The following is a 17922-nucleotide window of genomic DNA, read 5'->3' as shown; positions in this document are numbered from 1 at the left end:
TGCCCTTATCTTTGCTCGGACAACATGGCATCGTGCCTGTGCACAGGCACACGCACATCTTGTCTGCCAAAAATGGTCCTCTCTTTGGGAAGGGCGCCAACAACGCGAAATGCAATCCATTGGCTTCCCCCACCCTCCTCCTAGGAAGAGTTATTTTAAAACTTCGAGCTTACTGCTCGCTAACAACAGTGACCAACGGGACAAGGGCCGGGGAGGCGGGGCGGGAGGGAGCACGTTGGCAAGGGGAGGGGAAAAGCCCCCCAAGGCTGGTACAAAACGGTCCGTGTGGCAGCAGGGGAGACGCACGCCGGGACGGGACGGGCCCGGCCCGGCCGGGGCGGGACGGGACGGGAGAGCAGGGATGGCTCTGCGGCCGGGGGAGTGCGGGGTGCAGCGGCGGGCCAGCGGGGCGGGGGTCGGGGCTCAGGCGGGGCAGCTTGCGGCGGGCTCGATGCCGGCCGCCGGGGTGGCCCCGGCGTCGCCCGGCGGGGTGGAGGGCGGGCAGGCCAGCGTGCCTGCCGACCGCGAGGTGTGGCGGGGCGAGCGGCCGGAGCCTACGGCCCAGGTCGGCGCGGCGGCGTCTCCCCCGGCGGAGGGGCGAGGTGAGGGGGTAGGAGCGCCACAGGAAGCCGGCGCCCGGGTGGGCCGGCGGAGGGGCGGCGGAGAGCCGGCCCCCCCCGGCCCGGCCCGGCCCGGCCCGGCGCCCGCAGCGGCCGCCGGCGGAGAGCAGCCGGCGTCGTCGGCCCCCCCGCCCCTGCCGGTGGTGCTGCCGGGCTCCTCCTGCCCCCGCCCGGGGCCCGCCCCGCTGCCCCAGGCGGCGGCCGGCGTCCCGTCCGCCGCGGCCGACGGCGCCTTGCTGCCGCCCCTCTACGGCTGGGATCCCGGCTTGCCGCAACCCCGCAGCCCGTGCCCCGCCGCCCGCCTCGCCGCGCCGGTCCCGGCCGCCGTCTGGCGGCCGGCCCGGCCGCTGCTCTCGCTGGGGCTGCTGCAGATCGTCCTGGGCTGCTCTCTGGTGGTGCTGAACTTCGGGGCGCTGTCGCTGAGCGGCGCCCCGCCGGTGAAGAACGCCTGTCCCTTCTGGGCCGGCACCTCGGTAAGCCGCCGCCGCCGACCCGCGGCCCTCGGGGCCGGCACGGGGCGGCGGGGCCGGCATGGGGCGGCGGCGCCGCAGCGGCCGTGCCCGGCGGTCGCCGAGCGCTGGGAAGCCCGCGGCCCTGCGCGCCGTGCTCACCTGAGGCTTGGGGTGCGCGGGCCCTGCGGGGCGGAGCCGCCCTCTGTCACCGGGGGGCCTGTGCTCCCGCCGCTGTGCGGGCGGAGGGCGAGCTTTCTCTTCCTGGGAAGCAGGCAGCGGTGACAGCTTTGCTGGCGGCTTTACCCGGGTGACGGCAGGAGCCCCGACAGGGTAACGAACGTGGAGACACCTGGGTTGGGGATTTGTTTCCTGGCGTGCATTTGAGCCTAAAAAAATGTACTCGATTATTGGACGCAGTCGGAAACAGGATTTGCTCAGGTCGTGGTGCCCGTAGATGATGTTGTATATTGCTTTTGTGCGTTGTATACCGTTACTCTAGTTAGAGAGAGAGAAAAGAGCGATGTTCCGGGGAAAAAAGATGGATGGGCTTATGACAGTTTTGTAAAGAGTAGTGAGAGAAGTTATTCCGTCTCCTGTTGGGCCTTGCTTCAAACTGCACCTTTATAAATACAGAATATATAATAGTTTGTATTGCAGAAGCTAGGCAGTAGTAAGCTGAAGTTAACAGGAGCAGGAGATAGTCAGATAGATTGTGCCCGGTTTGTGGGCCCTTGAGCAACGAGCGAGTCATGTTCTGTGGCTGGCATGTTCTGCTCCTGCTGCTGGTGTGAACAGCATCGCCTGTCCCTCGGTTTAAACATTTAAATGACGTTTCCAGTGTTGTTCACAACCTGTGGAAATGTCCTCAATGATCTGTGGTTTGGGGATCAAGCAGTTCCTACTCGTGTGTATAATGCAATGCTCATCCCTGGAAGTATAGACAGCCCTCACAGGGGGAGGAGGGAACCCAGACCATCCAAATGCATATGTTTGGTATCTCTCTTGTAATCTTTAATCTTTTTTTTTTTTTCCTTACCCTAGATTAAAACAAGTTTAAATATATGTAAGCTATGGACTTTCTTTGAACCCTCACACAGAGCCATGCTTATGCTTTTAAAATGTTTGAAAACTGTATGTGTAAAAGAGAAGTATTCAGTCTCTTTAATAATAATGAAGGGCATTTACTTTTTTAATGCTAGCTCTGAAACAATAATATATTCAGTTGGAAGAGTCACCAAAAATGCCTTTCAGGTGTAACAGCATGAGTGAAAATTTTAGCCCAGAAGCAACCTGGAAAGGTAGAGGCAATTAAAAGCTGGAATTGAGGATGTGTCTGGTTTTTTTTTTGTTTTAGATGCAACACGCTGATTAGGGTGCACCGGTTAAGTGCAGATCAGGAAAACTTAGAGACAGACTTTATTTTCATATCTCTTAAAGCTTTAACAAGCGTAATGAAATAAAGCTCGTTGTCCTTAAGGCAAAACAGCAATTCACATCAGTATTGATGTGCTTTGGTATAAAATCATGTGACTATTTTGCACTCACAGAATTCAAAAAATAATTTGCTATGAAACCGCGCAGTTACGTATGTGGTTTTGCAACACCAGTGATGGTATCAGTAGGTGTTTTGGCCAAGTCGTATATGCACATTACGCTAAATCAGATTGATCATGTCAAGTGAATGAAGTTACGGAAGGGATTTATTAAAAATGCTAGTGGGCAACTTCCTGTTGGTTCTAGTCTTCTTGCTTCTTTTTAGGGTAGGAGTTTGGTGTGAATTGTCTTAGTCACAAAGTCCCGTGAATTAAAAGTATACCCGCTTATTTGCAGGACCTGCTGAAAAACTTATATGCCTTTCTTCATAGGGTTCCCATCCTTACTGTGAGAGAGTATTTGGGTATGCTATTTGCTTTGGTTCTACAGCAATGCTTTCCCCTTCCGTAACTGTTTTGTGCTCTAAGGTAAGGAGTCACAGGGTTCAGTTCTGGGATTCAGCAAGCTTGGTCTAACGACTACTGCTGCAAAAGAGGATGCTTTTACTTTCTCTTCTTTCCTCGTGCTGATACTGGCATTCATCTGACTACAGAGCAAGTCGGTTCAGGGAGACAGTTTTGGTGCTCTTCAAGTGTTTTTGGTAGGGTTCATGCTCTGGGAGTTAGTTCACCGAAATGGTCACAAAAGGGCTGGAGTCAGCGCAGGGGAAGAGGCAGGAATGGGTACTCACAGGCACTTGAAGCGATGGAGTGGTGGCCGAGGGTGAAGAGAGCCAGTTTTTAGATTTGCTTAGCCATGTTGCAGAAAACAAGTACTCAGTTGGCTGAAAGTAATTTTTTAGGGAATAGTTGAAGTCAGAGTTGCTGGCATAAATTCTTGTCCCCATGCACGTTTTCTGGTAGGAAAAAATAAGAGAACAGCAGATTAAAAGTTGGTTGTGTTATTTCACAGGATGCTCTTAGGAGTGAAGAACCTCATCAGCACAGGCTCTTATTCTCTGCTTTGAAGTGCATCTTTGTATTTTCCGAGCATTGCTGTAGTGTTCCAAAGTACCTTTCATCAGAGCAGTGATAAATACCATGTAAATGGCATTTTGTGAACAGTTGTTTGCTTCTTGGTGATGCTATGTTTTTTGATGTTGTAGGTAATCTTATCTGGGGTCTTATGCTTAGCAACATGGAAGAGGCCAGGGATGCTTTTGGTAAGTATGGATTAAAACTTCCTGTAAGGAAATTATCAGAAGCTGACCCTGATTTAATAGTCATTGGTAAAAAAAAAAAAAAAAAAAAAAAAAAAAAAAAATCACTTCTTTCTCCTTGAAAAAATAGACTCTTTTGCTAATTTGTAGAATCATAATTATTGAAAGAGGAGTTGAAGCCTGTGAAAGGCTTTTTTCTTTCCTGCACGGATGGAGTCCCTATTAAGGGCAAAAGCGTACCATGTCTGGAGGAAGTGTTAATGTTGTTTACAGAGCGCTTTTTGTGTTTGTGTAGGTATAAGAAAATGCTGGTTTAGAATAAATAATTTAGCTCTCTGAGGCAGTGCTGCTTGGGCTTAAACAGGGCAGTTGATTTTAAAGCTTATCTCAGTGGTACTGTTTTAGTGTCTGACACCAGGTTTAAGAGCTAACCTAAGTATTGCCATCTTACAGTAAATGTCCAGTGTTACTGTTTCAAACACAATTGACATTACATTGCTCTGAGACAAGTAAATTGATGTGTGGGGTGTGTAAGCTGTTTCCGTTTATAAGCGAAATCTGAAGCTGTGTGGCTCTTGATGTCTCAGAGTTGGGATTTGAAAAAAAGGTTTTGAAGTAGGTTTTTTGTTTGGTTCTTTGTTGTTGTTGTTAGGGTTTTTTTTTTCCTTACTGTCACTTCTGAAGATTTTATCAAGGGCAAAGGAGTTGTTTTATTTTTATGCAGCACTTTTTGGGATCCGCATGGTCATCAGTGAGGAGTACAAAGGATCAGATGTGTGAGCTGTGGATGAATTGCTGTTTCTTAGTTGTGCATTGGTTAGCACAGGCAGAGCAAAGCAAATTTCTCACCAGTTCTGTGGATAGAAAGAGGAGCTTGGTGTCTGGAGCTCCCAATCTGGAAAGACCATATTTTCATGAAAATAAATGTAAATGCCATCTGTCTCAAAATGCCTGAGGCTTGCACAGTGCTCCCTGTTCCTATACTGCCTGTGTTCTGTGCTGTTTCTACAGCATGTTGTTGCTGTAGTTTCCTTTTGTTTGTTGTTGCTCTTTCACTCTTTCATATTCTACTTTGTATAAACTTTATGGGCCCTTCCTAGTTTAACCTGCATATGAAAGCACCAAACTCTTCCTGATTCTTTCAGTTATATAAAATGATCTTTAGGACAATTGAGTGCTAGAGCAGATTGCCCAGGGATGTTGTGCAGCAGATGGGGCAGTTTCTGAGATAAGAATGATTAAAGCCCTGCGCAGCCTGCTATGATCTCATAGCTGATTCTGCTTTGAGCAGGAGTGTACACTGGAGTCTTTCTGAGCTCCCTTGTAGACACAGTTATTCTATGATTATATGATTCTATGAATCTGCATTTTTTTTTTCTTATTTGTGTGTGTATTTTATAGAGGTCTGATTTTTGAAAGCCAGATTAGATCAGACTTGACATTGGGAAACATTTCTTTACTGAGAGCGTGGTCAAACACTGGAACAGGCTTCCCAGAGAGGTGGTCAATGCCCCAAACTTGTCAGTGTTTAAGAGGCATTTGGACAATGCCTTTAATAACGTGCCTTAACTTTTGGTCAGCCCTGAAGTGGTGAGGCAGCTGGACTAGACGATCATTGTAGGTCCCTTCCGACTTAACTATTCTATGTGCAAAAAAGGAAATTAGCATTAAACATTTCATGAGGCTAAGGAAATCATGCATTGAACTAGCTACGGTCTATCAAGGACAGATTGTTAGTTTCTGTGAGCACATTTGTTTTGGTCTAAATTTCTACTATATCTACCCTCTAGTAACTTGAACATTTTCTCTTGTGAGTTATGAGGAGTTGTATGAGTTGTAAAAGCGAGTTTCCTAAATACCTAAGAAATGAGACTTCTTATACAGCCGTGGCTTAGAGTTATGACATTCGTAACTAAAACTATAAAATGCGTTCAGAGCGAAAACACATCCCTTTTCCAGCTGTGACTGCCATCCCCTTTTTACTCCTTATGCAAGGCCCTTTGCACTTATTTATTGTAAATACACTTCTAATGGATTCCCCTCTCACGACTTTTGGATTGAATCCCTTTTCCCCTTGCCTTCACAGAGCCACCTCCCTGCTATGAAGGAAGCAGAGATCGCACAGCTGTCTCCCTGACAGCCCTTAACTCAAGCAGGTGCCAGGTGTAGAAATGCCTTTATGCAGCAAGTGAGCTTTGTGGAAAGGAGTGATTGCACATGAAGGTGGCTTTATAAGATTGCTGTTGAACCCAGATGTTTAGCATGTTGGGTATCTGTGCTAGAGCCATGCCAGAAACCCAAGGAGTGATATCAAGTACCATGTTTTATGTTACAGAATCATGGAATTGTATAGGTTGGAAAAGACCTTTAAGATCATCAGGTCCAACTGTAAAACTAACACTACTGCCAAGACCACCACTACACCATGTCGATGTTGCAGCAACTTATGTCAGGATTTAGTTGTCTTTATGCAGATACTTTGGACTGTGCTCAACACTTAAAGTGTAAACTTTGTGGGATTAAGTGGTCATTATTCTTTTTCATATATGGTTATATCTCAGTCTACAAATGCTCTATTGTTCATAAGGAAGTGCCTCTTCTCATCTTTTTATGCAGAGCTGTTTTCAGTCACTCAGTTCAGTTTCACAATTTCTTCAAATTGTGTAAATACCCCCTGGAATTCTTCATATGCATCCGAACCCCCCAAAATAGCTTTGTTTTCAGCCCAAGTTGGATAATTATATCTAGATTTTAATTTATCATGATGTGTACTAAAAGCTCGCAAATGTAGCAGTTAAGCTGTAATTAGGGGTAGATGGTTGAGCTTCATCATTTAGCCCTCTTTCCTTCCCAGAGCTGGGTCTTGAACAGAATTACAGTGACTGGTGAGTGCCACAGAATTTGTCCATGAGGAGGTGCCGGTCCTCAGAGCAGTTTGTGGTAGGGTTTCTGCTTAAGGGTATGGTAATGCTGTTCTTTGTGGCTTCCTGTATTATCTTATTTTTGGTTTTGATTGTCAAGTGTGCTTAAGTGTGAATTGCATTATAAAATTCCTTAATTTTGCCCCCTTTAAAAATACTAATTATTTCTAAAAGAAAGCTGTTTGCTACTCTTTGATTCAGGATTTCGGAATTCAGGATTTTCATCTCTGAAACCTGCTGGAGGACACCTATTTGCTTGCAGCTCCTTTGCATGGCAGCAGTTTAAGCTCCCCCAGTAAAAGGGTGGTGTCTTAGCTCACAAAACGTTTCTCTCCATCTTCCCCCTTTAGGTGATGATTTCTCACTGCCTGGGTTTTTTTCTTTGTGAATGGTCAGGCTATCTTATGGCTGCCACTTCAATCCAAGGCCTTGGTCATGGGGAAAACCAACCCAACTGTTGTTTTTTTCCTGTGATGGCAAGGCTCCAGTGTTGCTGGCACTTGGAGAAAGCACAGGGCTGCGATGTCATGAGAAAGGAGATGGGGACAGGCTGCGGTGTCAAAGGCAGAGAGGGCTGCTGCATTTTTGTTGCTCATGTTTTCCCCCCCTGAGGGGAGAAAGGAAGGGGAACCCATTAGGTACGGCTGTAGTGGACCTTTGGTAGCACCATCTGTGAGAGGAAACCAGTCTTGAAGAGGGATGGCTGTGATAAGACCTGTTAGTTAATAAAATTGAGAGGCACATTTGTTTTTTGCCACCCAGGCTGTATTACAGCGTGGGAAGATACTAGGTACATAACAGGTGCCAGGGACAGAGTGCTGCAAGGCAAAGTCAAATTATAATCGTATCTTTTGAAGGACCTTCTTGCAGGGGAGGTTTGGCCTTCAGCAATACAGCCGCTGAGAAGCCTTGGCTCTGAAATCTTACCCTGCTTTTAGTTGTCTGAGGATTTTCTGTTTTGGGTATCAGTAGCCAATCAACTTCAGAAGTCAGCTTGTAACGCTTATGCTGTGAAGCTGATACTTCTTCCAGAGAAGGAGCTTCTTCCTGTGCATGCCTGTCCGAATGTATTTAATGGGGAAACGGAAACTTTCCCCCCTCCAAAGCTGTTTGGGTATTGACGCTCAACCGTCCTGGGCTCAGTGTTACTCTTTACTTTTACAGAAGCTGGTTCCTTGCTCTCTGCTCCTAAACTCCTTCCCTTCATAGGGCTTTAAATCTTATTTTTAACTGAAGGAACCTAACTTCTTTCAGAAAGTATATCAATCCCTCATTGTTCATTTGATTGTGTGTGCATTGAGGGCAGTTCACTTCTTTGATAGGCCATGCTTGCTATATTAGCCTCTGTCCTTCCTTGTATACCAGTTTGGACTAGCCAAGGCACTGTGAGTTTACCTTGTATTCCCAGGTGTTGCCTGGAGCCATACATGCTTTGCTGAATGCAGAAGCATTCTGCTAGTGAAGCATCCTTTCCTTTCCAGTCGTGCACAAATTAGTTGCAATCCTGTAGAGTGTGCTTTTTAGGAGGCTTTCTGGTTGTGGTTCAGTTTTTTGTTTTTTTTTCACCAACTTTAACAAAGACTTCAAGTTAAGCATATCTCTGGTGGCTGCTTGGTGCTTGGGTTCTGCTGCTAAAGAGAAGATTTAGCTGTGATTGCATGAAAAGTGACAGGAGTGCAAGTGTGCAGGAAGACACCAGGCTGTTATGCTGGGTAGAGTGTAACTGTGGCAGCTGCAAGTGCTGGGGAGCAGTTTGGTACACAAAAATGCATGGGATCAAGAAATTAACAGAGTAGATGCAGGCTGGATGAATGCGACTCTAGCTTTCAGCTACAACAAGTGCTTTATGGTTAGCTAGCATGCCAGCTTTTTGCGTTCATACATGTCAGCTTTCACGTAAAGGTCTGCGGGGTTTGACTAGGAAAAGTCCAAGTCGTGTTCAGCGTGAGTTGTTCAATCTGGATTCTTCTCATGTTTTACAGTGTGGTAACATAAGGATTTGAAATTTTTATTGGAAACATTTTTTTTAAAAATTCAAAAGTGTTAATACTTTTGGGTTTATGACAAAAATTTACAGGTCTTTATTGGAAAACAGAAAGGTTATGGCACTCAAGTATTTATTTAAAGCCTTGAAAATTTTTGAAGAATAAATTTGTAGTAAACCTTTTATTTGAAAAGGTTTCTATTGAAGAACTTTTATCAGAAGAAAAGTATATCCCAGCAGGTTTAAAATGAAGATTTTTAGGGCTAGCTACTGCCTTCTTGATATCTGCACCTTGACTAATTTGCATAGATTTAACCAAAAGGTAACATTTAGACCAAAATACTTAGTTCTGGTGCTAGTGAAGTGACTTTCTTATATTTTAGTCCGGGTAGTAACAATATAAAGCACTGTGAACAGAAGCTGCATATCAAGACCCTAACCCTGCAAAAAAAATCTCTCCCTATAAGCAAAGTCATTTGGCTTCGGTGAGAATTACTGTAGTAGTGCCTGTTTGTCTGGATTTTAGAAGTAAAATAGCTCAATGTTAACATCTTGGCGTACATGCAGCTCTCCACCATTAAGTCAATAAATGGTATTCATACAAAGGTTTTAAAGTCAGTCTAAGCAAATTAAAAGGAACATGCTTTTAAGTGTGAGACTATGAAAAGCCTTTGGAGAGGCTTTTAGCCTTTATAATCGGGTCAAAGTCAGGTCTCTTCTGATTTTTTTAATCATTTATTTTTACGCTGAAAAAGCTTTTCTCTCAGTCATATGGGGTGTTTTAATGCTGCATTTGAAGTATGAGACTTTTTTATTACAGGAATTAGTTTGTCTTTTATTTCTGTGTGGCTTTTTTTGTTGACAGTTGTGTTGCAGGTCTCCATATGGTACAATAAAACTGACAGAAAAATTAGTAAGGTCCCATAATTAATGCTTAATTATTGCTATTGGTGATGTGTATATGGAAAATTAATACATTGAGTTGCATTTTCCTAGAAGGATGTTTATAAAGTATATATATAGGATGTAAACGGATGTAAGAGTTGATGATTGTGGAGCAAATGTTTTTCTTTCATTTATTTTTAAGTGCCTGCTTGGGCTTCAGTCCTATGTGTGCATATTAAAGTGAAAGCAATTCCTCTCTGGCATTACGTATTAGCTTTCAATGGCAGCAGCAGCAGGACAACAAGCAGTCTGCCCATGCAGAATGAATGATAGGGTCAGAGCCTTATCATGCAAGTCTATGCTGCTGCAGAGTCCTGAAAGTGCATGATGATTTTTTACGTGGAAGAGATCATCCATGCAAGACATTAGCAAATACTGTCTCTAACATGAGAATACACTTTGCTTTCCTGTAGTTTGATTCATATAAATGTTCCTCAAGACTTTCTGCAGCTGTTCACAGTCCATATATCTAATGCTCAGAAGATGAGGCCTGTGAGCCAAACTAAAGCCATAATTTGAGTTGTTTCCATTTTTATCACTGCAGTTAAGACTAGTTACCTCTGTTTTGGCTTTTAAAATAGCATGTTTGCCTTTACCTCTTTATTCTAAGTTGAGGAGTACTTTTTCCTGGTTTACGTGTGGGTGGGATCTTCTTTCACTGGGATAAAGTGGAACACCTGTTTTTACTTGTAGGTGAGTAGTGATGGAGAAGATGTTTAAATTTGCATCTGCAGAAGAATGTATCTTATAAAATAAGCTGACAGAGTACATGTTAGATAAGTGGACAGTGAGGTGGATTGAAAAGTGGCTGAACAACTGGGCCCGGAGGGTTGCGATCAGTGGCACGAAGCCCAGCCAGCGGCCAGTCAGCAGTGTTGTGCCCTAGGGGTGGATACTGGGTCCAATACTACTTAACGAATCTTAATGAACGGTCTGTACAGTGGGACAGAGTGCGCTCTCAGCAAGTTCACAGGCGATACAAAACTGGGAGGAATGGCAGATACACCAAATGTTGCCATTCAGAGGGACCTGGACAGGCTGGAGAAATGGGCTGAAAGAAATCTCATGAAGTTCAACAAGGGGAAATGCGAAGTCCTGCCTGTGCAGGGAAATTACCCCAGGCACCAGTACATGCTGGCAAACAACTTGCTGGAAAGCAGCTCTGCAGAGAAGAATGTGGGGATCCTGGTGGACAGCAAGCTGACCATGAGACAGCAAAGTGCTCTTGTGGCAAACAAGGCTAATGGTGTCCTGGGCTGCATTAGGCAGAGACTTGCCAGCAGGTGGAGGGACGTGTTCCTTCCCCTCTCCTTGCAGTGGTGAGGCCACACCTGGAGTGCTGGGTCCACTTCAGGGCTCCCCAGTACAAGAGAGGCATGGACATACTGGAGCAAGTCCAGTGAAGGGCCATGAAGATGATGAAAGGACTGGAACATCTCTCCTCTGGGGAGAGGCTGAGAGAGCGGGGGCTGTTCAGCCTGGAGAAGAGAAGGCTCGGGGGGGATCTTCTCCATTTCTATAAATAGCTGATGGGAGGGAAGGAAGAAGGGGGAGCTAGACCTTTCTCAGTAGCGCCCACTGACAGGACAAGAGGCTATGAGCACAACTGAAAAAACAGGAGATTCCCTCTGAACACAGAAGATTACTTTTTTACTGTGAGGGTGGTCAAAAACTGGTGTAGGTTACCCAGAGGGGTTGTGAAGTATCCATCTGTAGAGATACTCAAAACCAAATGGACATGGTCTTTGGCAGCCTGCTGTAGATGACTCTGCTTGAGCAGGGGATTGGACTAGATGGTCTCAAGAGGTCCCTTTCAACCTCAGTGATTCTGTGAAAATGCTGACCAGTGATAGAGCAGAAAGAAAAAGGATTTTTTTCTCTCGACACTAAAATACAATATATTCTCTTGTCGACTATCGGATATGTAGTAGTGAATGTTATGGTTCAGATCATGGTAGTGTTTTAGATTGTATGTAGAAGAATTATTTTTATCTTCTGCTTCTTCAATGGGATTGCCTGAATATTAGGTTATACAGTTAAAAATAGACTATACATATAATAAAAAACAGATCAAGATTTCATTTTTGTATGGTAGAATTTATTAGAACATAAATGTAGAAATTATCATTCTTGTTTTGCATATTTATAATAATGTTCCTGTTCTTCCTTTTTCTTCTTTGATTTTAACATGTTTCTTTAGAAAAATCTGTGTGATTTTTATTCAAGATTTTGTAGACCATTACATTAGGAGTCTGGATTTTATATATAAGTTTTTATATAGCTGTATACTGGATTGTTTCTATTGCAGCTTCTGTACCAAAGGAGAAAACTAACACATGAATTTACCTTTTTTTCTTTTTTTTTTTTAATCTTTCTTGACATTACTTTGGCCAAGTAACTTCTTTGCTCAGGATCTCCATTTCTTCATCAGCTGAAAGAGGACAAATGTAGTTCTTGTTTTCGTTAGTACTGTTTCTTGAGATTTGTACTATAAAGATGTTTTATGTATTTCACTTATAAAACTGGCTAATTTCTAGTTGACAGTGCCCTGTGTTGAACATAGATGGAAAGCTTTCTTTGTATGAAATACCCATGTCTACCAATTTTCCTTTTCTCAAAGTAGTTTTAGTCAAAAGGTTAGCTGAGATAATCTAGATAAAACCATAAGAAATGGTGTTAATTCATTTGGGTGCTGAGCAAGGAGTTAATTTCAAAAAAGTTATTAAATTCTGTGTTTGTACAGAAAATCAAATGGCACTCAAAGTGCTTACTAACATTAAAAACCTCTTATCTGTGGTTTTATGATATTTATAAAGCTAGGAGAAAATACTGTTCCTCTTAATATTGATTGTTCTCAGTATGTCAAACACAAAATAGTCCCAATGCTCTTCAGAGAAGTACTAATAGCTACTTTAATTATTGGGGGTTTTGAGGTGAAAACCTACCTTATGTGATAATGTTATGGTCAAGCTTCTGTAGAGCCTGCTAGTAATGCGATGTTGTAATTTAAGGATTGAGCTTGCACAGTAATACTTTTTGTCTCTTGTCCATTTTGGGGGTGATTATTTTTCCCTGAACCTCAGTAAACAAGATAATAATTTGTGCAACAGCTCTGATTTATTTTTGGCCCAGCTTCCTAGGTAGCAAACCAAGGTACGTCAGCTAATTTAATTTGGAAAGCTATTGCTGTCTTTGTGCATGTTTAGGAAGTCCTTGTTGCTGGATCTGCTGTAAAGCTATCTGGAGCAGAACTGATCCCGTGTCCCTCATGATTTCTTTCTCTTCCTCAGCTTTTTGTCATCTCCTGCATTTTTAATTTAGGCCATCTTGAGACAAAGGAATCTGAGTGAGCAGATTGCTATTAACAAGGATTCTTTCAGACATTAAAGACCTGATACTTGCTTTGTAGGATTGAGTGCTTAAAATTTAAACATGTCAGGAGAGGAATCTGTTATTTTTATTTGTCTCTGAAGTAGTAGTCTTACCCAGAGTACTCTCTCCTGAAATACAGAAAAATTTTGCATGTATGAATTGGGACAGGAAAAGTTCTTATGTGTGTTTAAAATCTATATCCCCAGTCTCATGTGAGCACAGATTACAAATTGTAAGGGCGTACGTGAAAGTAGGACATAATTTTATCCACTGCTTCTGCTTGTCCTTTTTCAAGTACTCTATTACTCCTGCCATTGCTGGTCTTTCAGATGGTTTATAAAACTGAAGGTATTGTCTGATTTATGAATGGAGGCATTCTGGTTTTAGTAGCCAGGAGGAAATAAAATCATATAACCAAAGTCCCTTAAGTGTCTCTGTTCTCACTGTACTGGGACAAATATTTTTCATTTATTTGTGCTGCAAAATAGTTCTGGAAATTCTCTGCAGAATTAATGTTGTCTTAAGATGTTTGCTCTTCAGGTTTCTTACTGATCTAAGTGTGCTGAGAGGTAAACTCGGTGGAAGGATATGACATACAGTGGAAGTTGGACGTCTTGCAAATCATACTTCGCGCTCCACAAAAACCTTTAGCTGCCTGACCTTTTCAATAGTTGCGTGTATTTCATTACTGCACAACTAGTGCAGAATAAGGGGACAGAGAAGACAAAGGTGTTTGGAGTAACCATCCACTGAGTTAAGATAAGACACCCTGGGGCACTGAAGTCACAGGGATTTTTGGAAAGAAGGGGAGTGTTGTTCCCAGCTTCAGTTTGGGAGCGGGATTGACACTGTCATAGGTTCCTTGAATCGGGTTTGTGGTCCTGTTCCCACTGCTGTTAACTTTATTTTGCCATTCCAGGCTAACCTGTTTGTTCTGCTGTCTGTCATCTGTGTTCTGCTGAACCTGGCTGGATTTATATTAGGATGTCAAGGCGTTCAGTTTGTGTCCAGTGTATCCAGATGCAGTTTGGTGAGCAGACATACTGATTTACACATATTTCTTCACAGCATGCCATGTATTGGGATGTGCTGGGATCACAAGATGTGCTAATGTAGAGATGCAAGTAATGCACCTACAGCGTGGTGGGGGAAAAAGGGAAACTCTCTATTTCAGGCCTTGATTCAGTTCAAATTGTGAACAGGCTCACTGAAATCCATAACAGGATTTTTATTGCCTGTGTTCCTAAACACTTGGATTTTTTTGAGTTGGAGTCTTCATAAGGCGTTTAGCTCCTAAAACCCCAAAAGGATATGTTTCAAAAGGTTGTACTCGTCATTAGAAGAGCATACTTAGCCCAGAAATGGTTTTGTTTGACTTCATTGAGAGCTGGCCTCTGTCTTCAGGGTCTGAAGACACAGCTGATTTGGTACAAGCCTTTCTAGACAATTCTATGTGGCCATGTAGGGGGGATCCCAAATATATCTTTAGAAAATCCCTCTTGCCAGCATTATACACTGATTTTAATATCACAGTCATTTAAGAACTAGCATAAAGGATTTTTATAGTAATGTGACGAAGATAAACTGTTGAAAAAAGCCTGAGTGGGTACTGATGAGCTACCTACAAAAAGATCAGTCAGTATAATCTGTGGGTGGGATTATTCTTCCTGGTTTGCCTCCCCTGGTGAGGACAATTTGTTGATACCTTACAGCAGGAACTGTGAGGAAAAAATTAAGGTAGATCGAATCATACTAGCTTTTCAGAACACTTCTGCTTGAGGAAGAAGCAATCTGCACAAGAAAGGACAGAATGCAAAAGATTTTTCTCAAATGGGTGTCATAAGAAGTAGAAGAATGTCTATTTATGAACCAGAAACCGTGGAGTAATTGAAATTGAAGGATACAGGGTCACTTGGTGATAAAGATGATCATGTGTAAAGGCTTGACGGACTTTCAAGGTTAATGGAAAGATCTTTGAATATTTATTTTCATTAATTTGTTGGTTCAAGAAAGCTATTGTTGGTTCCTTAACATGCCAGTAGGTGTATTGTAGTGAGAGTCCAAGATTACAAGCATTTGGCAATCTAGATTCACCCAATATCAATGTACCAAAGCAGCACTGAGGACTGCTAATGTTATTCCAGATGAGATGTTTAAATGTTTCAGGAATTTCAGAGCCCTCTGTGGTTGGAAGCATAAGGTACAGCTGAAGGGTGTTCCTGAAATCGTAAATTACTCTCTAGAGTGGTTTATGTAGGTGGAAGACCTTTGGCACTATGACCCTAGGGAGTTTGACAGCTAAAAACCCAATTATCTCTAGACAGAGAAACATTGAATTTCTACTTGAAAACTAAGATGACAACATTGATTTGAAAGTTACAAACAATAGTGGTGTACAGATGTCACTATTACTGATTTCACTGGGTAGAAATTGTAGTTGTGGATTCCATTCCATCTGCAGAGATGCAAAATATACTCGTGTATCAAAGAAAACATGTACACTCTATATACAGTGGCTTACATGTCAGTCAAAGAAAGAATTTCCAGGCTGCTATGCATTTGAAGGAGCATGGATACTAAAATTGCTTAGTAATCAGTGCAGCTTTCATTACAAGTAAGTTGTAGTTAAATGTCTTGAGCTTCTCAGTAATGCTTCCTTTCAAATAAGTAGTATGTGTAATATAGCTTTGTAATGCATCAATCATTGGTGTACCAAACTGTACAGATTTCATTTTATGAGCCTGTATTTCCAGTCTGCTTTGCAGTCAGAGGTATAGTTTAATACATAGGCTCTGTATTATGCAGGTAAAAATGTTGCATAAAACAGCTAATAAATTAAAAAGTGGAGTTTTGTGTTTTTAAAGGTGGATGAGGGTGAAAACAAGATTTGCTTCTGCTGTGAAGAATTTGGTCTCACTAAATGCACAGAAGAAGAGACTGCACTGAAGCTATACCACATGATGTCGTGCAGTGCCACTCACCTTCATCTCAAGGTACCCTGCGCACACTGCTTAACGTGACTGCTTTGATAATGTCCACGCTTGTGTGACAGTGCAGCGCTGACTGAGGCGACTGCTGTGTTTACTGTGAAAAATTCTGTTATTTTTCTGGTCTTCCACACTGGTCAGAAGCTCTTTATGCTTCTGTAACAGTTTTTTTTAATCTCATCTCTGGGTTTTGACCAGTGCATTACTGATCCAATATGCAATTCTTGTCCTTTCTGTGTTTTATGCAACCAAAACTGCAGCCGAATTCAGACAAGATTGCATGGGTAAATATGGTGTAAATTTTAGCTAATGATTTGATGCCTTCACTGGTCTTTTGATTGTTTCAGCCTTTCTTGGCTTACAAACTGCTAAAATACAACTTCCAAACAGCATCATCTTCAAATATAAAAGTGCTTTAACATTTCTTTAATGGTGATTATCTCACATCTGGATTTCCCACAGAAAAGTTAAGAGGAAGGTTATAATTCTTGGGTGAATAGATGGACTATAAATCGCATCTAAGCGGTATTAAACCCTTCTGGATCTCTCTGTCAGGACACATAATAGGGCAAAACAAGCTTTTGCACATTACTCCAATCTTGGAGATTACCTGTCCTGAGGACTTCATTGCATATGTTTCTAAGAAGTAATTGTCATGGTCATCCTTGTGTTTTCTCTGTTTGTTTTTGTTTTATTTTTTTGTTGTTGTTATTTTTACATTTAGAAATACCTTGATTTAATCTTTTAATTTCCATAATCTTCATGTTCTTCAGAAAGTTCTCTTTGGTCTTGTTGCCCTGAATGCTCTCACCACCACAGTTTGCTTGGTAGCGGCTGCCCTGTGTTACTTACGGATTTTTGCAACAAGAAGATCCTGCATAGTGAGTGCAAGGCATTGCCTGCTATAAACAGCAGTACTAACGGTATTACTAGATTACACAGTTCAGCACTTTTTTTGTATCTCAGAAGGTTTTTAACAGAAGTTTCATTTGATTAGGATGAATCTGAGATTGAAGACCAAGATCACGTTCTGGATCGTGATGATTTCGTCCCACCTGTGCCACCTCCCCCCTATTTTACGGCTCTTTATTCTTGTACTCCACAAGTGAGGCACAGGTAAACCTCTACACTCTCTTCCTTTGTTTTCCTGTCTTTGGAAACACTGCATACTCTTCTTTTTTTTTTTTTTAAGACCATTTTCTCTGTTATTAGCTGAAAAAGGTTAATGATTTTAGAGGGAAAAAAAAAACCTAACCAAACGTGTTGAGTTAGGAGGCAGTGTAAATACAGTGTGGGTGAGTGGTATAATTTTGTGGTTTTCGCTTTAGATTCTATAGGAACTGTTTCTGGCTAAGATAAATACCACAGTTTGACACGGCTGAAAACTTTCACGATGCTGTCAGGAGCAGTTCAGGGCAGTGACGGAAAGCCCAAGAGGCACAACCTCTCGGCAAGGCTTGTGCGAGAGACCTCTGAATGGCGGCCTGGGCCCCCGCAGGCTGTCCTGCCAGAGCGATTCGCCTTCTCCCTCTTTGGCAATTAGGGCTGACTGAAGGGTATGTTTTGGTTGTACTGCCAGGCCAAGTAGTCACTACCCTAATCTCAGTACTGGGGTGTGAGCAGTCAGGCGGGGTGCACACCTCGTGTTATTGCCCGGCTTTTCTGTAGTGGCAGCTGAGGGATGGAGGAGGAGTGAGAGCGCATGTGGGAGGATGAGTTCACGCGCCAGAAAGAAAAGGAGGATAGTCACAAGTCACTGTGATTTCCCCTCCCCCCCCTTCTTTTTAATTCATTACTACAAAGACGAGGGAAGAAGGATTCGGAGGAGGATAAAATAATAGCTGTATGAATGTTCTTGTGAGTAAGAGAAAACATGCAGAAAAATGTTTCAGTTGCAGAAGGCTGCCTTCTTTGGTATAATTAGTCTTATGAAACTAAATGGGGGGGGG

General features: G+C 42.9%; 1 protein-coding gene across 1 annotated transcript in view; it reads left to right on the top strand.

The window, feature by feature from the left end:
• The first annotated feature begins 798 nt into the window (after positions 1-798).
• ENTREP1 (endosomal transmembrane epsin interactor 1) overlaps positions 799-17922 on the top strand; it is a 28979-nt gene continuing 11855 nt past the window's right edge. Inside the window, exons 1-7 of the mRNA XM_072859539.1 lie at positions 799-1093; positions 2938-3033; positions 3711-3767; positions 13906-14016; positions 15851-15979; positions 16747-16854; positions 16971-17089. Of these exons, the coding sequence (XP_072715640.1) occupies positions 2998-3033; positions 3711-3767; positions 13906-14016; positions 15851-15979; positions 16747-16854; positions 16971-17089 (560 nt within the window). The 5' untranslated portion in view covers positions 799-1093; positions 2938-2997. The remainder of the gene's footprint in view (positions 1094-2937; positions 3034-3710; positions 3768-13905; positions 14017-15850; positions 15980-16746; positions 16855-16970; positions 17090-17922) is intronic.

This window comes from Ciconia boyciana, chromosome 4, assembly GCF_034638445.1.
Source record: "Ciconia boyciana chromosome 4, ASM3463844v1, whole genome shotgun sequence".
NCBI classification, from domain to species: Eukaryota; Metazoa; Chordata; class Aves; order Ciconiiformes; family Ciconiidae; genus Ciconia; species Ciconia boyciana.
This window is presented reverse-complemented; position numbering and strand designations above follow the sequence as displayed.